At 36.1% G+C, this 18,615-nt stretch overlaps 1 protein-coding gene across 1 annotated transcript; it reads right to left on the bottom strand.

Moving 5' to 3' along the window:
* Positions 1–2,516: 2,516 nt before the first annotated feature.
* On the bottom strand, positions 2,517–18,543 carry FBXO36 (F-box protein 36). Its single transcript, XM_010001670.1, is given in 5 exon segments — positions 2,517–2,680; positions 6,353–6,460; positions 7,211–7,234; positions 16,894–16,961; positions 18,488–18,543. Coding segments are annotated over 5 exon segments (420 nt in total).
* Positions 18,544–18,615: the final 72 nt, after the last annotated feature.

Below are 18,615 nucleotides of genomic sequence, written 5' to 3'. Positions count from 1 at the left end.
CGCAAACCCCCGCGGGGCGGCGGCGCCTCCGGCGCCGGGAGCCGGGCTCCCTCTGCCGGGAGCAGCTTCTGCAGCTCACACCAGGCAGCCCTTCTCTTTTTTTTTGTTAGTTTAATCGTGCCTGTTTATGCTAAGGACGATCAACTAAACGGATCCTATCCTGAGCTTGTGCTGGAAGACATCACAATATGGAAGTTTGCTGAAGGGGTGCCTGGATAACTGCAGGGAGAAGCGGCGTCAGCACCAGGGCCTCTGCACAGGGTTTCTTTTGAGGTGGAGCTTCTGTTACAATATTTAGAAACAGTCCATAGTGAAAATCTAAAACCCTTTGAAATGCATATTGAAAGCATTGGGGTACACTGGAGAGCAGGGTTTATGCTCAGAACTACATGGCATACCTGTTTAATCCAGCCTACGAGATGTGCTGAGCAGGATAGACATTCTGAGCCTTTTACGTTCCTCTTTGCAGTCCCGAGAACAGAGACTGTTCTGTTTTTCCCTCTTCGAAAATCTGAATATAATATTTTTTTGATTCCACATAGAGCAGAATTACAGCCTACACATAAATTAGTCAGGAATGAAAATTCATAGTATTGGAGCAAATTTTTAATTCCTTAAGAATACTGCTGAAATGAGAGAAAGCATGGCATTACTAGTTGTGATAGGTTATTTAATTGTGCCAAAATCTTGTCTTTATTATTATGCAACTTAATTCTTCATAGGATTTCCTTAAATTCTAGAATATCCAAGGCTTTATGTTAAACTAATGAAAAGTTTACTGCATTCCTCAGTACCTCATCCTACTCCACTCACACTGCAAATAACAAATGGATTCCAAATACACTAATACATGATTTCCTGACCTCCCTTCTATCCATTCTCTTCTTCTTCTTTAGTTGTTTATATTCTCTCATCCTCTACTAGGTCTTTCCCAGTCACAATATCAACTGTTTTATTTTCAAACTGAAATAAAGCCCAGAACTCAGCAAACTTATATACTTCCATCTGCCTTTCATTTGTTTTCCTATCTTGCCATTTTCTGCTGTTCTTTACACCATCTCCTATTTTTTGTGCTCACTTTTGATAAAGTATCTATAATGTCTCTGTAGCCACATCACAGGAGTACAGCCATGTCCTCTTGAAATGTCAGCAGTCTTCTACAGAACTTTTCTTGCAATCTTGGGCTCCATAGGCTCAAAATAATACAAGCCATGTGTGTAATCTCAGCTTGATGCAATTTGGAGAAATGCTCTGTACCAGAGACATGTCCTGTTCTCCAAACAAAAAGGTTAATCTGTCTCTCTGAAGTCTTTCAGAGTATCTAGCTGTCACATCAGACTCAAGATGACTAAACCTGATTTCATCTTCCTCCCAAGGTCTCACCATTACTTATGTCTTCAGTAATTGTACAATCCATAACTTGACCTGCTTCATTCTAGGCTCCTACACCACCCCTGGGGATAAGAATCTGGTTATTTTTTCTCTTTAATATGCTTTTCATTTTTCATAAGCTAGGACTCTTCCCACCCCCCCACCTGAGTCACTGCATCAGCCTTTTCTGAGGCTCTGATTGGGATAGAAAATGCAATTTTAAGGCATTCAGACCACAAAAATAAGCTTCCTAGATCACAGCTCTGAATATATTATCTTTCCATCCCTCCAGTTACCTTACCCTGCACAGATCAGGAGGTTGGAATAGATGATGCCTCAAAGGCCTTTTCAACACACCCTAAGTTATTCTATGACTTTTCTCTCTGCACCAACAGATGGGTCCTGGTACTCCTGGGACTTCCAGGGTATCCTTCCCTACTTGTTAGCCCTCATTCAGCATTGAGAGGCTCTGCAATCAGCCAATAGTGGCAACTTTAATTATTCACTCTGAAGTTTCAATTCAATGTGTTTATACTATTGCCCACACTTTCCTGATAGCTGGAAAGAGCTTCCTAGCAAGCAAGCATGATGTCTTTCTGTTTCTTACAACTCCTTGCTATCAGCTCTGCAAAAATGTTGGGGGAAAAAAAAAAAATAAATCTTTCCTTGTGCTGTCTTTTGTCAGACTTAAAATGCAAGCCCTCCAGGAATCTCTCAATGATTTTTTGTTTGTTAATGAGTCTAGCATAAGGGATTGAAGCTGAAGTTCCTAGACATTACAGTGTTGCAAATCCTAATGCAAAGCATGGGTTTTACATTTCAAGCACTTAATCCTGGAAGTAGTATAAAACACCCAACCATGGGTTACAATGGAATTATCTGGATAATTGTCTTTATTATCTGCAACAAAAGTTTGCAGGATAAGCACAGTCTCTCCAACAGGCTTTCTAAGGTCTAGTTTTTATTGCACCTGTTCAGTTGTTTGGATACTGATGATTAATTCATTGTCTCAAACGTTAAGTAAAGCAGAGTAATTAAAGATTATGTTAAATGTGAGATGAATCACAACTAACATTCTGCACAGCAAAGATAACAATGCTAAAATAATTTTTATATATATTTATGGTTTTTTTAACCATTTCAAATCAGCATGAAACTGGAGAAAGCCTGGCAATATCTTCAAGCTCCAGAAAGGAAATGATGTACAGGAGCAATGGGACAGGAAGCTGTTCCAGGAAGTCAGTGTTACCTCAGCACAGACTGAGGACATGATCCAGAACTTTGGCACCAAACACTATAGCAATCTGAACTGTGATTAAAAAAAAACAAACACAATGAATAACAAACCAAGAGAGAACTGATTTGTAAAAGTCTGAAATTTCTGCCCCATATTAGGCCTGCATACCCTAAAAAGCAACCCAGAAAGTCACCTCAAGGGTCTTTTTAATGTTTTCTAGAGAAAAATAACATATAGTATCTTATACCGAACAATACTAACTTACAGCATTTCAATTAGACTTGTGAGCTACTAGAGAAATTCAGGATGCCTGAGCAGTAAAACAAAGCTTTAGTTAAAAAATGTACATTGTCTAGCATAGAGCAAATTCTTGTCTCAGCTGAGGAACACAAAAAACAGCAGCAAAGATGAACTGAAACTTGTCCAGATCCATTTTGTCTACTTTTGCACATCTATGTTGATTTACATAAAAACAGTGCTATGTACTCAGGACGAGGTTCATAAAACAACTGAAAAAGTACTTCATTTGTATGCTTTGGAGAAAATAATTATGCTCTGACATTAATAGTCTCTGCAGTTCTACTTCTTATGTAGATACAGTTATACCACTAAAATGAAATGGAAGAATTCAAGATTTCTTTTCTGTTGCTGTATCATACTGCAAGGAAAACCAGTTTGCTGTTGGTTCTATTTGCTTTTTTGATTTTCAAGCATCTCACTTCTATATAGTTGGTAATTTTTCTCAAATTTCCTATGCAAGTACAAAAATTGCCTGGCTGATGTAATTCAAGCTAATATGTAAGAATGATCCAAATCTTTGCATACTAGAAATGACAATGATACTGTCTGTAGTGTGCGTCTATTTCAGGCTACAACATGAATATTGGCTGCTCCTTGAGTTCTTGGAAATTATTTATTACTAGAAATAATAATGTGACTTGGTTTGGCTGTTTTAAAATATTTAGCTGTATGCATCTTGCTTCAAAAATGTATCTGCAGCTAATAATGAACTGTGAAATTATATTGAAATTCAGCTTTTCTGTGAAATGTTCATCCCACAAGTGCTAGACACTACTTGATAACTTGTACTATTTGTTGACTCACCCAAAAATTTAACAGACCTCTCTTCTCTTGCCCTATACCATCATAAATTAATTATCCACCTTTGCCAAACCATAAAGAAAATCCAGCCATATACGAAATCTTGCTTTTCCTTCTTGGCTCTATCAAGACTATGGAAATAAAATAATGATCCCTTACTTTGCTGTCCAAAAAGTAAAGAAACCATTTCAAAACAAACAAGGATGTTTACAGCTGTATGGTAGCTAATAGAAATTTACTAAAATGTTAATGTTTGTTATAAAATGTTTACTTCTCTAGTTTTCTTTTGGATGCTCCAAATGCTTTAAATTTTCTCTAAAAATCTCCAACCATGTGAAAACAGACACAATCTTAGGAATGAGAACTAGAAGATAACAAAAGAAAATACTAATACTTAACAACAGAGAAACATTTTGCTGGTAGAGATGAACCACATATTTAGCAGCAAACCACGGGTCTGGTCTGGTGAGGAGTCTTTTATTTGAACGTTCATTTGGCAAAAAATTCAGTAAGGGTAACTAGAATATTATTCCAGTATATGTATTTGTGGAGAACTATAGAAAAACCAGTAATTTGTGAATACTTAGGAGAACAGCAGTAAAACTCCTTTAACAGGAGGAGAGGAGGTGGTGTAAAAACATCAGGTTGTGTGGAACAACAAGAGCTACGGGCAGAAATAATACCAATATAACAATACAACTTTTCACAAAGATAGTAATTTTATGTTCATAATACATATATTTATGTTAGCATTTTTCAAAAAACAAATGCCGTTACTTTATATTAAAATTTTACTGAAAACCAGAAGAAAAACCCCATGTATGATTTTGGAGATAATTTTAAGAGGAGGAAGAAATTACTAAATGTTATGTACTGTAGCTTCCAATAGTTCCTGTGGGATAGGAAACCTCTGAACCACCAGTAACACTTTTCAAGAAAAAGCAGGCAGACTGTAAGCTCCTGAAAACAGGATAACAGTAGAAAAACGCATACTAACAGTAATTTAAATATTTAAATCATTGTACCCTGGTCATCTAAAACAGATGTTTTATTGTGATACTACATTAATTTCAAATGCCACAGGAAAATTTTACAGTAAAAGCAATGAGGAAAAAACCAAGCTGAAGTTCTCACATATGTGATATCCTTCACATATCAAATCTACTTTTAGGAGGTTAAATAAAAAACCTGAAATTAAGTTTTCAAAATAAACCTATGAAAACCTATTGCTAAAAATCAGCTATAAATTCTATGCAATTCTTGGCAAAAATGTGTGGAAAACTACTTCTTTGTCTCCTGACCCAACTGCCTAAGGAAGTGTTATTTCAATTAAATTCAGTTGAAATTGGTCAGTTGCAAAAATGATAATGGAGATCAGAAACACAAAGCTAAACATAGAAACACAGACCACATTAACTCACTAGGACTAAAAATCTCTTGATTGTGTTGTAGGAAGTGTTAGATTTTAATAAGCAAAGGAAACCTGTGTTGGTCTTACTTGAGATCCTAAATGGAGATACACTCAGGTTTAGTCTTGAAGATGGTATATTCTAGTGAGATAATTTCACCCTCTCCCCTACCACCTGTGATTCATGTACTTCTGGGAAAGCAGACCTGCTCTGCCTCACTGTAAATAAGATTATGTCTACCAAAGCTGTTGATGAGGAAAACAGGACTTCATTTGTAAATGGTATCTTTCAAGTATATCATAAAAATAGGATAAATATGAAATCACATCTGCAACTAAATTTTTTGTATGTCTCTCTGTACATAAACAGAACAGAAAAGCAGCTTATTAAAAAAATAATTATAAAAATGTCACCACTGCAAGGTGTCTACACTCCTGGGCTACAAAAGCCTCAGAGTTCAGTCCAGTCTCTGCAGTTATGAAGCTCTCCATTTTCAGACCAGATCATAGCTCAGACCTCAGGTGTTCACTGCAGTTATTGAATTCATGTGTCTCTGGCTTTGTATTTTCAGGAGACTGTTTCCTCTGTGAGCCATGACCAACCATATCTGGTGACATGACATCTCTTAAAATTAATCTATTACTGAGAACCAGGATTATAAGACACAGAGTAATAAATACTTGGGGCACAGAGTCCTGTGGAACTTGGGAAAAAGCAGTTATTTCAGATGTTCCCAGTAGCAAGTCTGTCAGGAACAGGTTGGAAAACAGCTCTATCAATCTACATTTTGAGGTTTAATTAGTGTTGTACCCACTGCCTTTCTTTTTCTGGCTGTATGCTCCTAAAGTCATGTTGCAGTTGTATAATCCAAGTACCTGTTGCTCTTTATGTTACATATGTGAAATCAGATTGGGAATCCAGGTGGCTCATGACATGGCCGTAAGAACAAATGTGCTGGCACAGCATTATAAGGACCAAGTTCCTTTCTGGCCTATTTTTGTTGTTAATAACTCCATCATTGTCTTACAATTAAACTATCAATATTGCTGGGATTTATATTTACATTTACTGTCATGTCTTTTTGGTTTTCCAGTATTCATACATTCATTTATTTTAATAAATTAACACAAAAAAGCCTGTTAGCCAAAGCAATAATATCTTTATTACAGATTAATATTGCTAGATTACTCCAATACATACCAGGGCAAACTTGTAATTATTATTGTTATCTTACTATGAAGACATAAATAATCAAAAAAATCCTCCTGACATTCTTTAATTTCTCCAGGTCTGGATTAATGAAATTCATTCCTAACTGAGACTTTCCACCACCTGAAAATTATGCACGATTATGGACGAAGAAAAAAAACACAACAAAAAAAACAAAGAAGAAAGGAATATCAGGTACCATGAGATAAATACATTGCTAAGATCTGGGACTCCTCTGGTTATGTAAATATTACTGCATTCCCAAAACAAAATTATTGTAAGAGATCAAACCATGGTTAGATTACCAGCAGCTCTACAACATGCTTCAAAGGACAATACACATCCTAACATACCTAGACAAGTGAGAAATGTTCTGACAAAGAAAACATTCTCAATCCCTGTGTGCAAATTGTTTGTAGAAATTAAAACACGTTTAATGACAGATTAACTTGCAAAACTATATTCTCTTTTTGTTTTCCATTTAGTCACAGAAACACAATTCATCAGGCATTAAATTCTGTGGTTAAGCAGAAATAGCCATTTGACTACATTCAGAAGTGGCAGTATTAAAAATTAAACCATCATTTTAAGATTTTGTTAAAATTCACAATAACAGGACAGTTGAAAGTGCAGCAGTTAGGCTGTCTGGAGACTCTGGAAAAAGCTCTCCAGAAGTGCACATTCAACTCACTCAGAGCTAGAAAAATGGAAAAAAAAGCCTGCATTGCGAAGCACACAACTGAGACAGAAGATGAGTATGAATTGTAAACTATGTAGCTATGAAATAATGGAGAACAAGTGGCCCTGGCTATCAGTAATTTTCCCAGAGGTGTCTTAAAACTGTACGTATGTGCTTGAATGGTGTGTCAGCTTTTAATACTGACTTTTGTTCGGGTCACTGCTGGGCCTACAGTAAAGTCATACTCATGGCTCTTCCTCCACACAATTGTTAGCAAAGATCACACTACAAGCCAAGAGTAGCATTCCATTGCTGTTATAGGCAAGGTTAAAAAAACCCTAAACTTGTAAGCCACAGAATACTATTCATATATACCTACTGAGGAACCCATTTAAATGTACTATTACAAATACTGGACCTGACAACAGTGGTTTGCAACTCTTAGCATGAAATTTAACTTTAGATTTCTCTCGTATTTCAGTGTCAAAAATGTAGATTTTAAAGTTGAGAATAATTAAGTCTTTGTAACTCATGATGAGCTGCACTCACTGTTAACATTAGTTTTCAATTTAAAGCTCAGATTCCAGAGTGTACTGAGCTCACACCCATCATTTCTGTAATTTTCAAGCCTTGCCTGTATCCTGTCGATACTTTACATACAGTAAGTTTGAATAAAGGCTGAACATCTACATGTGCATGTCAGATACAGACAACTAAATGTAACCCTTTTGATGTTTATTGTGGCTAACATATAGTACCATAGCTTTTTCTACTCTTATTCTAGTGTAGTCACATCTAATTGAGAAGCTGATACTACAGTGCTGTAAAGTTTTTCTTGCAGCTACATTCACACTAGAACATTCACTGCATAAATAATAAAGAAAAATTTGAATAGGACAATAGAAATCTTTAGCCTTAGACAGAGCTATGCTCATTTTGAAAATGAATGAAGCTCAGGTCCCTTTAAAAATGCCAAATAGATACCTTAACATTTTACTCACTTTTCACCAAGAAGAGGCAACCATGTACTATATATATACTATGGAACTAAGTAGCACCCACTAAGGTATTTGCAAAAGAGCAAAAAAAAAAAGTTAAATAATTCCATAAAGAGCTACAGTGAGACTATCCTTCTGCATTTACATTGATGCAGATAAAGTAAATGCTATTTTGATCCCTGTGGGATAAGCTGCTGAAGACTGGTAATACACATGGGCAATTGTTTCATGTAAGGCTGCTAATGGCATATTGTGATTAACTTGAAAGCAAGAATGCAGATCAATTGGAACTGAAGAATCTGTTAAGTCTCCTTTTTTCCTCCTGCCTCCAGCACTAGTTAAAATTTTGGCAATGAAAAGATATCCTTGGTATAAATAAATATTCCCACTGTGCCTGCATACCTGTATGTTGCTTGTTATACTTTATCTCACAAGATGTTCTGAAACAGTTAAAGAGATGATATTTAACACATTACCAATATTCATGCAATGATCTTGACTCAGTTACATAGTAATTTTTTTCTACCAATTTCATCACTGTCTCAAAACAAAAAATATGATAGTCACTCACAGTGTAGCTAGTTAATGAGGGGCACACAAATATCTTGCAAAAATTAAGAAGCTCTCATATCCATTACTCGCAGTTGTTGGTTTTTTTTTGTAGCAGGACTTAAACCCTGCAATCAGAGAGGCATCTTTTAACATTTTTAGAAAATTCTATCAACATCTCAATCTGTGAACACTAAGGCTAGTTTTGTGGCTTACTACTTGATTTTTCAGACCCTTTCTATCATGTTGCACAGAGCTTTTTGACAAGTACGATCACCTGAGTACACTTATCTGAAATACTACTTGTGATTCACCAAACTGAAATTGACCTAAACACAAATACTGATCCCGTTCTACATTCCAGGCATGTACAATATGAAATCATGTAGGTACGAGCTGCTGCCTGTTACATCTGTGAAATGGGATGTTTCTTCTCTTCTAGCAAAATATTACTTTTTTTTTTTTTTCAAATTTAAAGTAGAGCTTACAACAACCATGTTTCATTTGAGAACTGCTACAAAATTCTGTTTTCACTTGCTAAAGTACAAGAAGTTATAAAAATTATTATTTTGTTTACAATGACAGGACCACATCTGTACAGGACAGTAGTTTCCTTCTTACATGCAGTCCTGAGCAAAAAAAAAAAGAAAAAAACCCAAAACAAATCAGGTCTCTCTGGCATTTATTAGACATACTTCATTTTTCAGTCTTTCTATGGAATGAACAGTTCAGATATAGCAGAGTCTGAAGTGCAAAACTAATAGGCTGTGCTAAATAAACTTTCCTATAAGAAAAAAGGAGTTATCTCAGCCCATTGGGTTGAAATTTTGGATACCAGGATATACTTGGAAATTTGTATAGATTCTCCTGAGGATTACAATAGTCACCACACACTTCCCTCCCCTATATTTGCTTTGGTTTTGGAGAAAAAAACCCAAACACCATTAATAGAAAGAAAACTTTCAAGTGCATGGAGAAGGAAAGAAATGTCTCAATTCCAAGATTTTGTATGTAGCAACTACAAAGCTGTTCATTTGCCACCCATTTCACTAAAACATCAACCCACTTCAGCTGCATATGCATGTATGTGTGATTGCCACAGGCTTCCCCTAAGGTGTAGGAAAAATATTTTAGTGAAATACAGGAGGAAGATAACAAGCTTGGAAAAAAATAACTGTCTTTTCATTTGGGGAATGCAGTAGTTGTGTTTGAACAAGAAATCTGCTGCCTTCACATGATCTCTTCCCTTCCTCTCAGTTATACCTATCAGCTATGTTTTATTTTTCTATCAGTATCTTTCCTATATCAGTATCTTTCCTCATTGGATTTCTCAGAGCTTGCAGGGGAGGAAAAAAAAAGAAAAGAAGGCAAGAAAATAAGCAAATAAAAGATAAAGGGTTTTTATCACAGATGCTTACAGCACAGGTGCTTTGAAGGCTAACTTCTACCTTTATACAGACTTGTGCACATATATCAGAGGAAACAATAGCAGAGCAGAAGAGTGAGAGACAATGCAGAAAGGAGGGGGTATATGGTGAGGGGAAAGCAACAATATCAGAGGGAATAAAAAATTACTCTAGAGGATCAGTGTCTTCAATTATGAGCATACACTTGCCATTTATTAATGTGATTAAACAGGAAGACCTAGATAAGACTGCCACAAAGATTATTCCGCTATTTAACAGAACAAAGGATGCTAGCTAAGTGCAAGACATAACATTCCTCTCTAGATAGATAAGACCCTGACAGGTTTCATTTGAAACCATTTATTTTTGTTTTGTCTCCTTACTTCAGTTTCAAGGTCTCCTTGTTTACAATGTCAGGTCTAGTCTGTATTTTAGGTTTCTTCTAATTTTTTTATTTTATTTTTTTTCCTCATTAGAGTGAAAACATATTCAAAAACAACAAAACAAACAACAGAACAGTCAGGTTCCCTGCTGGGTGTACAAAAGACCTACAGGACAGCAGTGTTACAATAGAAAGTCCTTTTCTAGGAAATCTGCAAACACAGCAGGGTATGTGCATACAACTGGCATTCCTTTTATTACAGATTAAGTCTTCAATCACCTCACTGCTTCCTTCTTGGATACTTCTTATCATCCTGATTTGTATGTATCTGCAACCAGTCTAATCTAATATCTGCTGAAAACTGTTTTCCTATATTCTTCTATGGCCAGCTCACTTCCAGCACTGACATCTCTTACTCTAAATTTTGAGAAACATCTGTTGACCTAGCCCCTAAAAAACTCATCACACATTTTAAGAGCAGACTAATGCTCTCAATGTGTTTTTCAAAATTCCCCTGCTGTCTATTTACAGCTGTAATTCCCCCTGACCAGATGACAGGACCACTAAAGAATCCATCACCAGGTGCAGGCATGCTGATGTGCTCAATTCCTACCCGTGTCTCCAGTTTTCAAAAAATGCTATGGTGACATGTAAACCCTTTTTCCCTATCAGTTATCAACTCAGTACTACAGGCAGCATGCTTTGTGAAAAGCTGTTTGGTTTTTTTCCCCTTTCTGTTTCTTCAAACAGTAACGTTGTCCACTACAATTTTATTTACTTGTTTTGCACTGAACTTAACACTTATTACCTGTAGGTTTCAGTCTCACTGTAAACTGTATAGGAAGGAATGACTGCACAGCTCAGCTGTAGCATCGGTGTAGTGAATGCTGAAATCTATTTTTTTATTATCAGTTGTCACGATAATTTGATGTGTGTATATATTAAAAACATAAACGGCATTTTCTGTCAAAAGTATCTGTTTCCTCTTTTAAAGCTTTCCAGCTATGCAGCTTCTGCAATCCCCATCTGTTGTCTTTCCTTTCACTCTATGGTACACCATCATCCTATTATGTTATTTAGAGCTCTAGCTTCAGATGCTCTCCTAGGCTTCTGATTTTACAACAAATGTTTTTGATCATTTTACTGTGCACTACTGTTCTTTCTTCTAGTCACTACACTTCTCCAGATAATGTGTCTAATTCAGGTGTCATACAACAAATTACATTTACAGTAGTAGCACCGAGTGCACAATTTTAATCTAATTTAACAAAGTCCATCCGAAAGCTACAGGCACTTTTACTTTGTTTTAGTTTAGGCATATTTCAGTTTAGCACAAATTGATTTAGTTTATATCCAATCAAAATAAGCCTCCATAGAGTATTTTAGACCAGCTTTCTCAAGTTTGTTTAAATTACATTAGTGCATCCTTAGATGAACTTCCATAGCCTAGAACACCTTGAGATAAAGATCCTGATCCTTTTCTAGCTTTGCCTTCTACTCTTGTTTCCCTCTAACATGTTACTGAGTGCATGTAATTGATTTCTAATAAGTGAACAAAGCATATATGGTACAATCGGTCAAGTAAACATATCTGATGGTTCTCCATATGAATGCTGCTGTGTATGTGGCAAATGAAATAAGGAAAACTGCTCTTGGTTAATAGAGGCAACAGAAAAGAAGAAATAATTATTTTCGTAACTTGAAGCAGGAAGAAGAGAGACGGGACAACAGATGGAACACAAACTTACCTTTGGTGATACAGAAGTAGAATTACTCCTGGGGCTTCCCAAGACAGAGAGCAACAAGGTTAATGGGTGTACTACCTAAAGTAAGGCAAGTGAAAAATGTGACTAATTATTTCCCTGGAAGAACAAGCACTGTCAGTAATGAACATGTAAACAAGAGACACTCAGGTACAGTACGGGAAACATTCACTTAAGCAAAAGATAGGAGTGATTGCTTAGTTTGGGAAACTATTACATCTTTATGACCTGAAAACCATTCTTGGCAGGTAGAACTAGATCAAACATGTTACCTTTGCAGAAAGCCACAAATACTAAAGCCATGCATACAATGTAAAACAAAATGGAAGTTTAAACATTGCAATTCATTGCAATACTGTTGTTGTTATACTGAAGACTAGGTAGAAGTGGACAAAAACCAGTCTAGACAAAAGGAAAAAAATAATCTCTAGGCTACCAGTGATACAGAAAACCAAATTAATAGCAAATAATGGTAACACATTATTAACTAAAATTACTTTATTATCTTTAACATGCCTTAATTGAAATTGATATGAGAATATTCCAATTAATCTTCAAATAACAGCTCAACCATTTTTGAAAAAAGAATATTGTAACCCCACACGACAATACTGAATTATCATAGGCTCACAAACAACTAATTTTCACAAGTAATAACCATTTAAGGACTCAGTAACAGTTATATCTCTAAGTTCAAATTTACAAACTAGTGTTTCACGGGGTTAAGTGTTTAGTAACGTTCATAGGGAAACAAAACAAGAACACCAAACCAGAATTAATTTAGTCTTCTGGGCAGGAAGAAGGAATCACTTAAACTTTTGTATGTGATGTCATCTGCAAAGAAGCCTTGATCCCTCAATAAGAAAGCCCTGAAATGCCAACATTGCTACTGTAGCACATCACAAACTGCACTTCAGTTGCTAACAGTCCAAATTTTCATATGTTGGTTGGTCTCTTGTGCTGGATCAATCCAGAATTCCTGAATCTTCCCAAAACCTTGCGGATAGGATCTAGGAACAGCATACATCCAGAGGTAGTGCATTATGGAAGAAGTGAGATATTATCAAGCATCAAAAGTACAACACAACATCACAACATTGCTAAACCAATAAATTTTAGCTTTGGGCAGAAACGTTTGACAACAGTAATATATTTTTTTTTCTAATACAGCATTATTTCTCCAGAAAAGAAACTGTTTCCATTTTCCAAGAAGCAATACTGTTTAGTTAAATATCTCAATTAGATACAGCAAAAAAGCACAGATTTCACTATGTATTTTAGGCTTAACAAACATTCTCCTGATAATAATTGCTTAATACTGTGTGATACTGTTGCCATGAAACTGTTCAATTATTTTGGAAATACTCTTTTCCAGCATAACAGAGCATTACCTGAGCTGGAACAAAATGGCTGCCTTCTGAAGTCATCAAACTATGCTTGAAACAATTCTAATTTACAACAACAACAAATTGCTAGTTTTATGCAATTAAAGTCCTCCATATAAGTAGTTCATAACAAACCCATATTTTTTAAAATCCCCTTAAGACAAATTTCTGCACTCTTTTTGTTAAGAACTCATTTTTTTCATTTGAAATATCAAAGTAGATAGTTGAATAGAACTGGCAAATGAATCAGCTAGGCAAATGAACCTTAGAAAGAGGTTCCTCTTCCATAGATTCTTACTTAAAATCAGACTTATCTTGCAAAAAAATTGTTCGCACAACATGGAATTAATTTCAGCTTAATTACTGTAATAACATCTGTTAATTTTTCCCCAATCCATCTGGCTTAAGCAAATCAAGTGGCATCTTTTGTCAATCAAATAGGTTATATATCAAGTGTCATCAACAAGACTTAAAAGCAAGCTAAATATACAAAGGCAACACTTTATTAACTTTATAGTACCCTTTTTCAAAATGGAGGAACTATCCTTGCAGGGCTCAATAGAGCCTGAAGGTACAAATTAAAACCAACCAGGCAACAATCAGTAAAACAATTATTTATTGATGTCTCCTAAAGTTGAAATTTTGGCAGCTATGGTTCGTTTTTTGTGTTGTTGTGTGGGTTTTTTGTTGGGGTTTTTTTGTGGGGTTTTTTTTTGTATCTTTTGTTTGTTTGTTTGTTTTTTAAATTAGCATTATAGAGATCTGACATGGAATCAGGATGTTTACTGAAAAGGGTTTTTTTTAACATTTTTTTTTAAGATTTAATTGCTGTAGGTTCAGAATTGTTATTTACAACTAAAAAACCCAAGAAAATAACTATTTTAAAATGAAAACAATTACACGATCTTTTAAGAAAATATTGTTCTTGGTATCCATAATAATACACTGTGTTCAGCATATATTGATTTAATCAGAAACTGATTGAAGATGTAGAAGCAAACACTAAACAATATGACCAATGATAGGTAAAGAGCAAAAGCAGTGGTCAGAACTGTCTGCCTAGTCACCTACAGTATTGCCCATCTAGATGTTCTAATTATGTTTGTTAGAGAATCTAGTTGCTGATTCCTGAAAAACATACAATTCTGCAGTTACATATCTGATAAAATTCTGATATCCTGACTGTTATACGAGCAGATTATATGTGAAATATTGTAAAGAACTATGTTAGTTTTGGATACATATGATGCCTGCCTTTTACAGCTAAGTAGCTAAACATTTTACTAAATTGACAAAATCCTCTGCTTAGTGCAGTATTCATTAAATGGTGACAGATGCTAGTATTAATTACATGTTCAATGGATCACTTTCCCATAAAATTTATTTTGTTACCAGCCTCATCTTTCTAGTTATCAGCCTGTCCTATAAGCAGATTAAGCAGCAGACTTTTTTGGGGGGTGTGTTTGTGCCTATCTTCCTTGTTAGACCAAAATGAGGGACTGACCCTTTCTGCACTGCCCCACCATCTGGATTTCTCTCTTCCAATTTTAAAAACCTATACTTATAATCTGTTAGACAACTGATAAGAAATTTTATTTTTAAAAGGATATTTGTATGGCTAACTCAAGTCATCTTATGTTTAATGTTGGAAACCATTTGATTTATTGTTTGCTTTGCACAAAGAGATGTCTATTGTTGTTTGTGACAAACATAGCCAAATTATAACTGGCACATCAAATACTAAATTGGCATTTCAATAGTGATTGAAAAACATGTACAGTGAAAGGTATATGGAAAGGATATGCTAAACAAGTTGGCATCCTTGATATCAGTCTTGAGACAAAAAAGATTCCCATCCTATATAACATCACATGCACTCACACAAAAACAAAACTGTTCCCATGAATTCCAGCAGGATTCCTAAAACAGATTTTATGGCCAAGCATGTTTTTCTATTTAGTATGTTCAACCTGACAAATACACCAACTTTTCCTTCATAACAACTTAAAGCACTCCTGAAAGGGCAGGGGGGACAAAAAAGAAGAAGGCAAGGAGAAATTGAAGAGTACAAATGATAAAGAAATACTTTCTGCCAAAACCCAAAAGGTTGTAAGTTGAAAATAATGAATATTGTCCGATTTATTTTCAAAGTAATAATTCACATGTTTATATCTGAGGATGTGTGCTCCTGTCATATTATAAACCCTAGGTACTCTTTTTGTCTTTCTTGTTCTCTTTATATGACTACTGTCCCATACTTAGCTTCAGCAAACTTCTTAGTGTATGCTTAACTCTGGTCTCAGTGATGGCTTTTCTTTTAATTTACAGCAGTTCATATTCTTTTATTTTTAGTTATACAACACGCCATAGTTTGGGCCTAATGTACTGACCTTGAGCAACTGACTTCAAAAAAGCCTTCTGGAGAACATCCCTGACATACCAGGTTGCATGAGGGAAGAAAGATGTCAGTTCCCTAGAATGTGGGAGAAAGCTGAAGAAAAGCCACAGCCATGTCACATGACTTGTTTGAATACAAAGCCTGATGCCATTGACTTGCTTTTCCCCCTGAGATATGGCCTCCTTGTCTAACTGAATTTTTTGCCCTAACACATTTTGTACCCTGGAGCTGTATAAGATGACTTCTGAATGAACAACTTCACCCTGAAGGAGCTCGATTTACTACTCATGTAAAGCCAAAGCAGACCATTCAAAGCAGGGCAACACTCACATAAATATGGGAGCCTTCATACAAATGCACCACGTGGCCACAAACTCCCTTTTTGTTTATACAGAAAAACAATGGGCTGTTTTGAAACCACTGACTTCGAAGAATGGGACTATTCAAAGTAGTAAATTTCAGCATTCATGTAACTATGTGCAATGTTGGAGGCTTAGACTGTAAGGTCTTTCAGGCTGTGACTACTATTTATTAGGAGACTGGAGAATAGCGTATGGGGAACATGACCCAGAAACTAGGCCCCCTAGATGCTAACACAGTATGGCTAAATATATTTTACATGATACATAACTTGGCACATCAGTGATGCACACACCTTCCATTACTATTTTTGACACTGATCTCTTCTCAGGAGATTCCATAGCCTGCAGAAAGGCTAAATAGCATCCAGAAGGTTTACATGTACAGCAGTTAAAGCTGTTAGTTGTTTTCAGCAATAGTGAATTCAAATGTGATTGAATTGGGAAGCTTTGCTGGAATCAGATACATCAGCTTCAGAGGATATAACAATATATCTTCAAATACATATGTTCACTGCATCATACTCAAATTATTTTACCATCATAAAATCAAAACAAAGTTTTTCAAACAATCCAAACCAGTCCAGACATGAACTTTCTGGTAATGTTTTTGTACCATAAACGTTTACAGAATTATTTTAACTTACTTCCACTGACAGTCACAAAGCTTTTGGCACAGTTTAACTTGGTTTGGTTTAAGGTAGCATTTGGGCAGCTGAAAACAAAAGCAGAAATAGGTATCTTAAGTGTTTAGCAGGAAACTGACATGAGAAACAAAAAATTGAAGATAGTAATAATTAGGAACATCTTATTTTTATTATCTGAGTGCAAAAATGAATGGCAAAAACCCTATAACACTCAATTACATATTTAATGAACAGGCATGACACTGATAAGATTCCTATGAGGTCAGTGGGACAGACCCGTGACAAGACCTCAGCTGTAGAAAAGCACCTATTGTGTAGCACTATAAATACTCTCAGTTTTGGTGGAACTCAAAGCTTCCTAAGGTCGTCTTGTTGGTCTAACCTGAAATTTTTTTTGAGGGGAAGGAAACCACAACTCTGAGACTTCTTAACTTCTGAGACTGCTTAAGACACTGGTGACTTAAAAAAATAAATAAATATTTGCACTAGAAACACCAAAAGAAGGAGCATTTCATACACAGAACACAGATAATTTGGAACTGCAGCTGAACCAGTCTGTCACCCCTCCCTAATTTCTCAATTACAAATCTGGCAGTTCCCTCATCTCTCGAAGTAAAGATATTCACTATTTTTGTTTACTTCGGGAAAACAAAACATAAAAAATTCCTCCTAGTTTCAAAATATGTTGGGCTTTTTTTTGTTCTGGTGAGATATTTACATTTTTTTCTCATAAACGTTTATTAAACTTCACAACTTTTGGATCAGTATGTCCAGCCTGAGACAAGCATCTCTTATACATACAAAGTCAACACAGGCAAAAATAGATCAAAATCAAACAATAATAGGTCAAAATGAAACATAAATTCTAGAATATTTGAATTTGTAAAGTCTCATATGTTTACTGTTAAATATTCTCCAATGATGGTTACTATTAGATCGTTCTGAAAAAAAAGGTAAAAAATATTAAATCTTGCAGGATTTTTAGCACTGCACATTTCCCTGATTCGAAAACTAGTTATGTACACAGCCACAAGGCTGGACACGTAAACATCTCCAGGTACCATACGGAAAATGCACACAGTCCTCCCATTTCCAGATAGGAAGTTTAATTTTATTTTCCGGGAATGAGGTCTTAGACTAAAATCTCCCCTCCCCTTTAAGTCTAGTTACTCTGAGAGCACAGCTAAACTTGTCTTTCTTTAGGACAAATACTGTGACATTACTGAAGGATTTATTATTTACTTACTTTAAATTTTAGTATCTCATTTATTTGTGAGGCATTTCTGAGAATACAGCTTGTTTTATGGTTACAAAATCACAGATGTATAGCTACTAACTCACCATTTGGAAGATTTTTTTTTCCCCATCCCTTCCTCTGGTCCTCACCCAGAGCCCCTTTCCACAGGTTTAGGATCCTCTCGTGGAAGGAATCTCCCAGAGACCCTGACACCTTTCACCTGCTCTAGGCAGTAGCCCTTTTTGGTCGCCCACCCTTACCTGCTCCCCAGCTGCTTCCCGACACCACATCCCAAGGCCGCGGCGACGCGTTCCCAGCCCCCAGGAGGCCAAACCAGCAGCACCTTCTGGTCGCTACCTGGCAGCACAAAGAGGCGACCCTGGTCCTTCCCTGGCACGTCGCTGCCAGCCCATCCGCTCCTCACCAGCCCCAGGACGGGCCCTGAGGCCGCTGCTGCCTCGGGAGCCGCGGGCCGGGCCCAGCCG

The sequence above is a fragment of the Chaetura pelagica genome, unplaced genomic scaffold, assembly GCF_000747805.2.
Source record: "Chaetura pelagica isolate M959 unplaced genomic scaffold, ChaPel_1.0 scaffold207, whole genome shotgun sequence".
In the NCBI taxonomy this organism is placed as follows: Eukaryota; Metazoa; Chordata; class Aves; order Apodiformes; family Apodidae; genus Chaetura; species Chaetura pelagica.
This window is presented reverse-complemented; position numbering and strand designations above follow the sequence as displayed.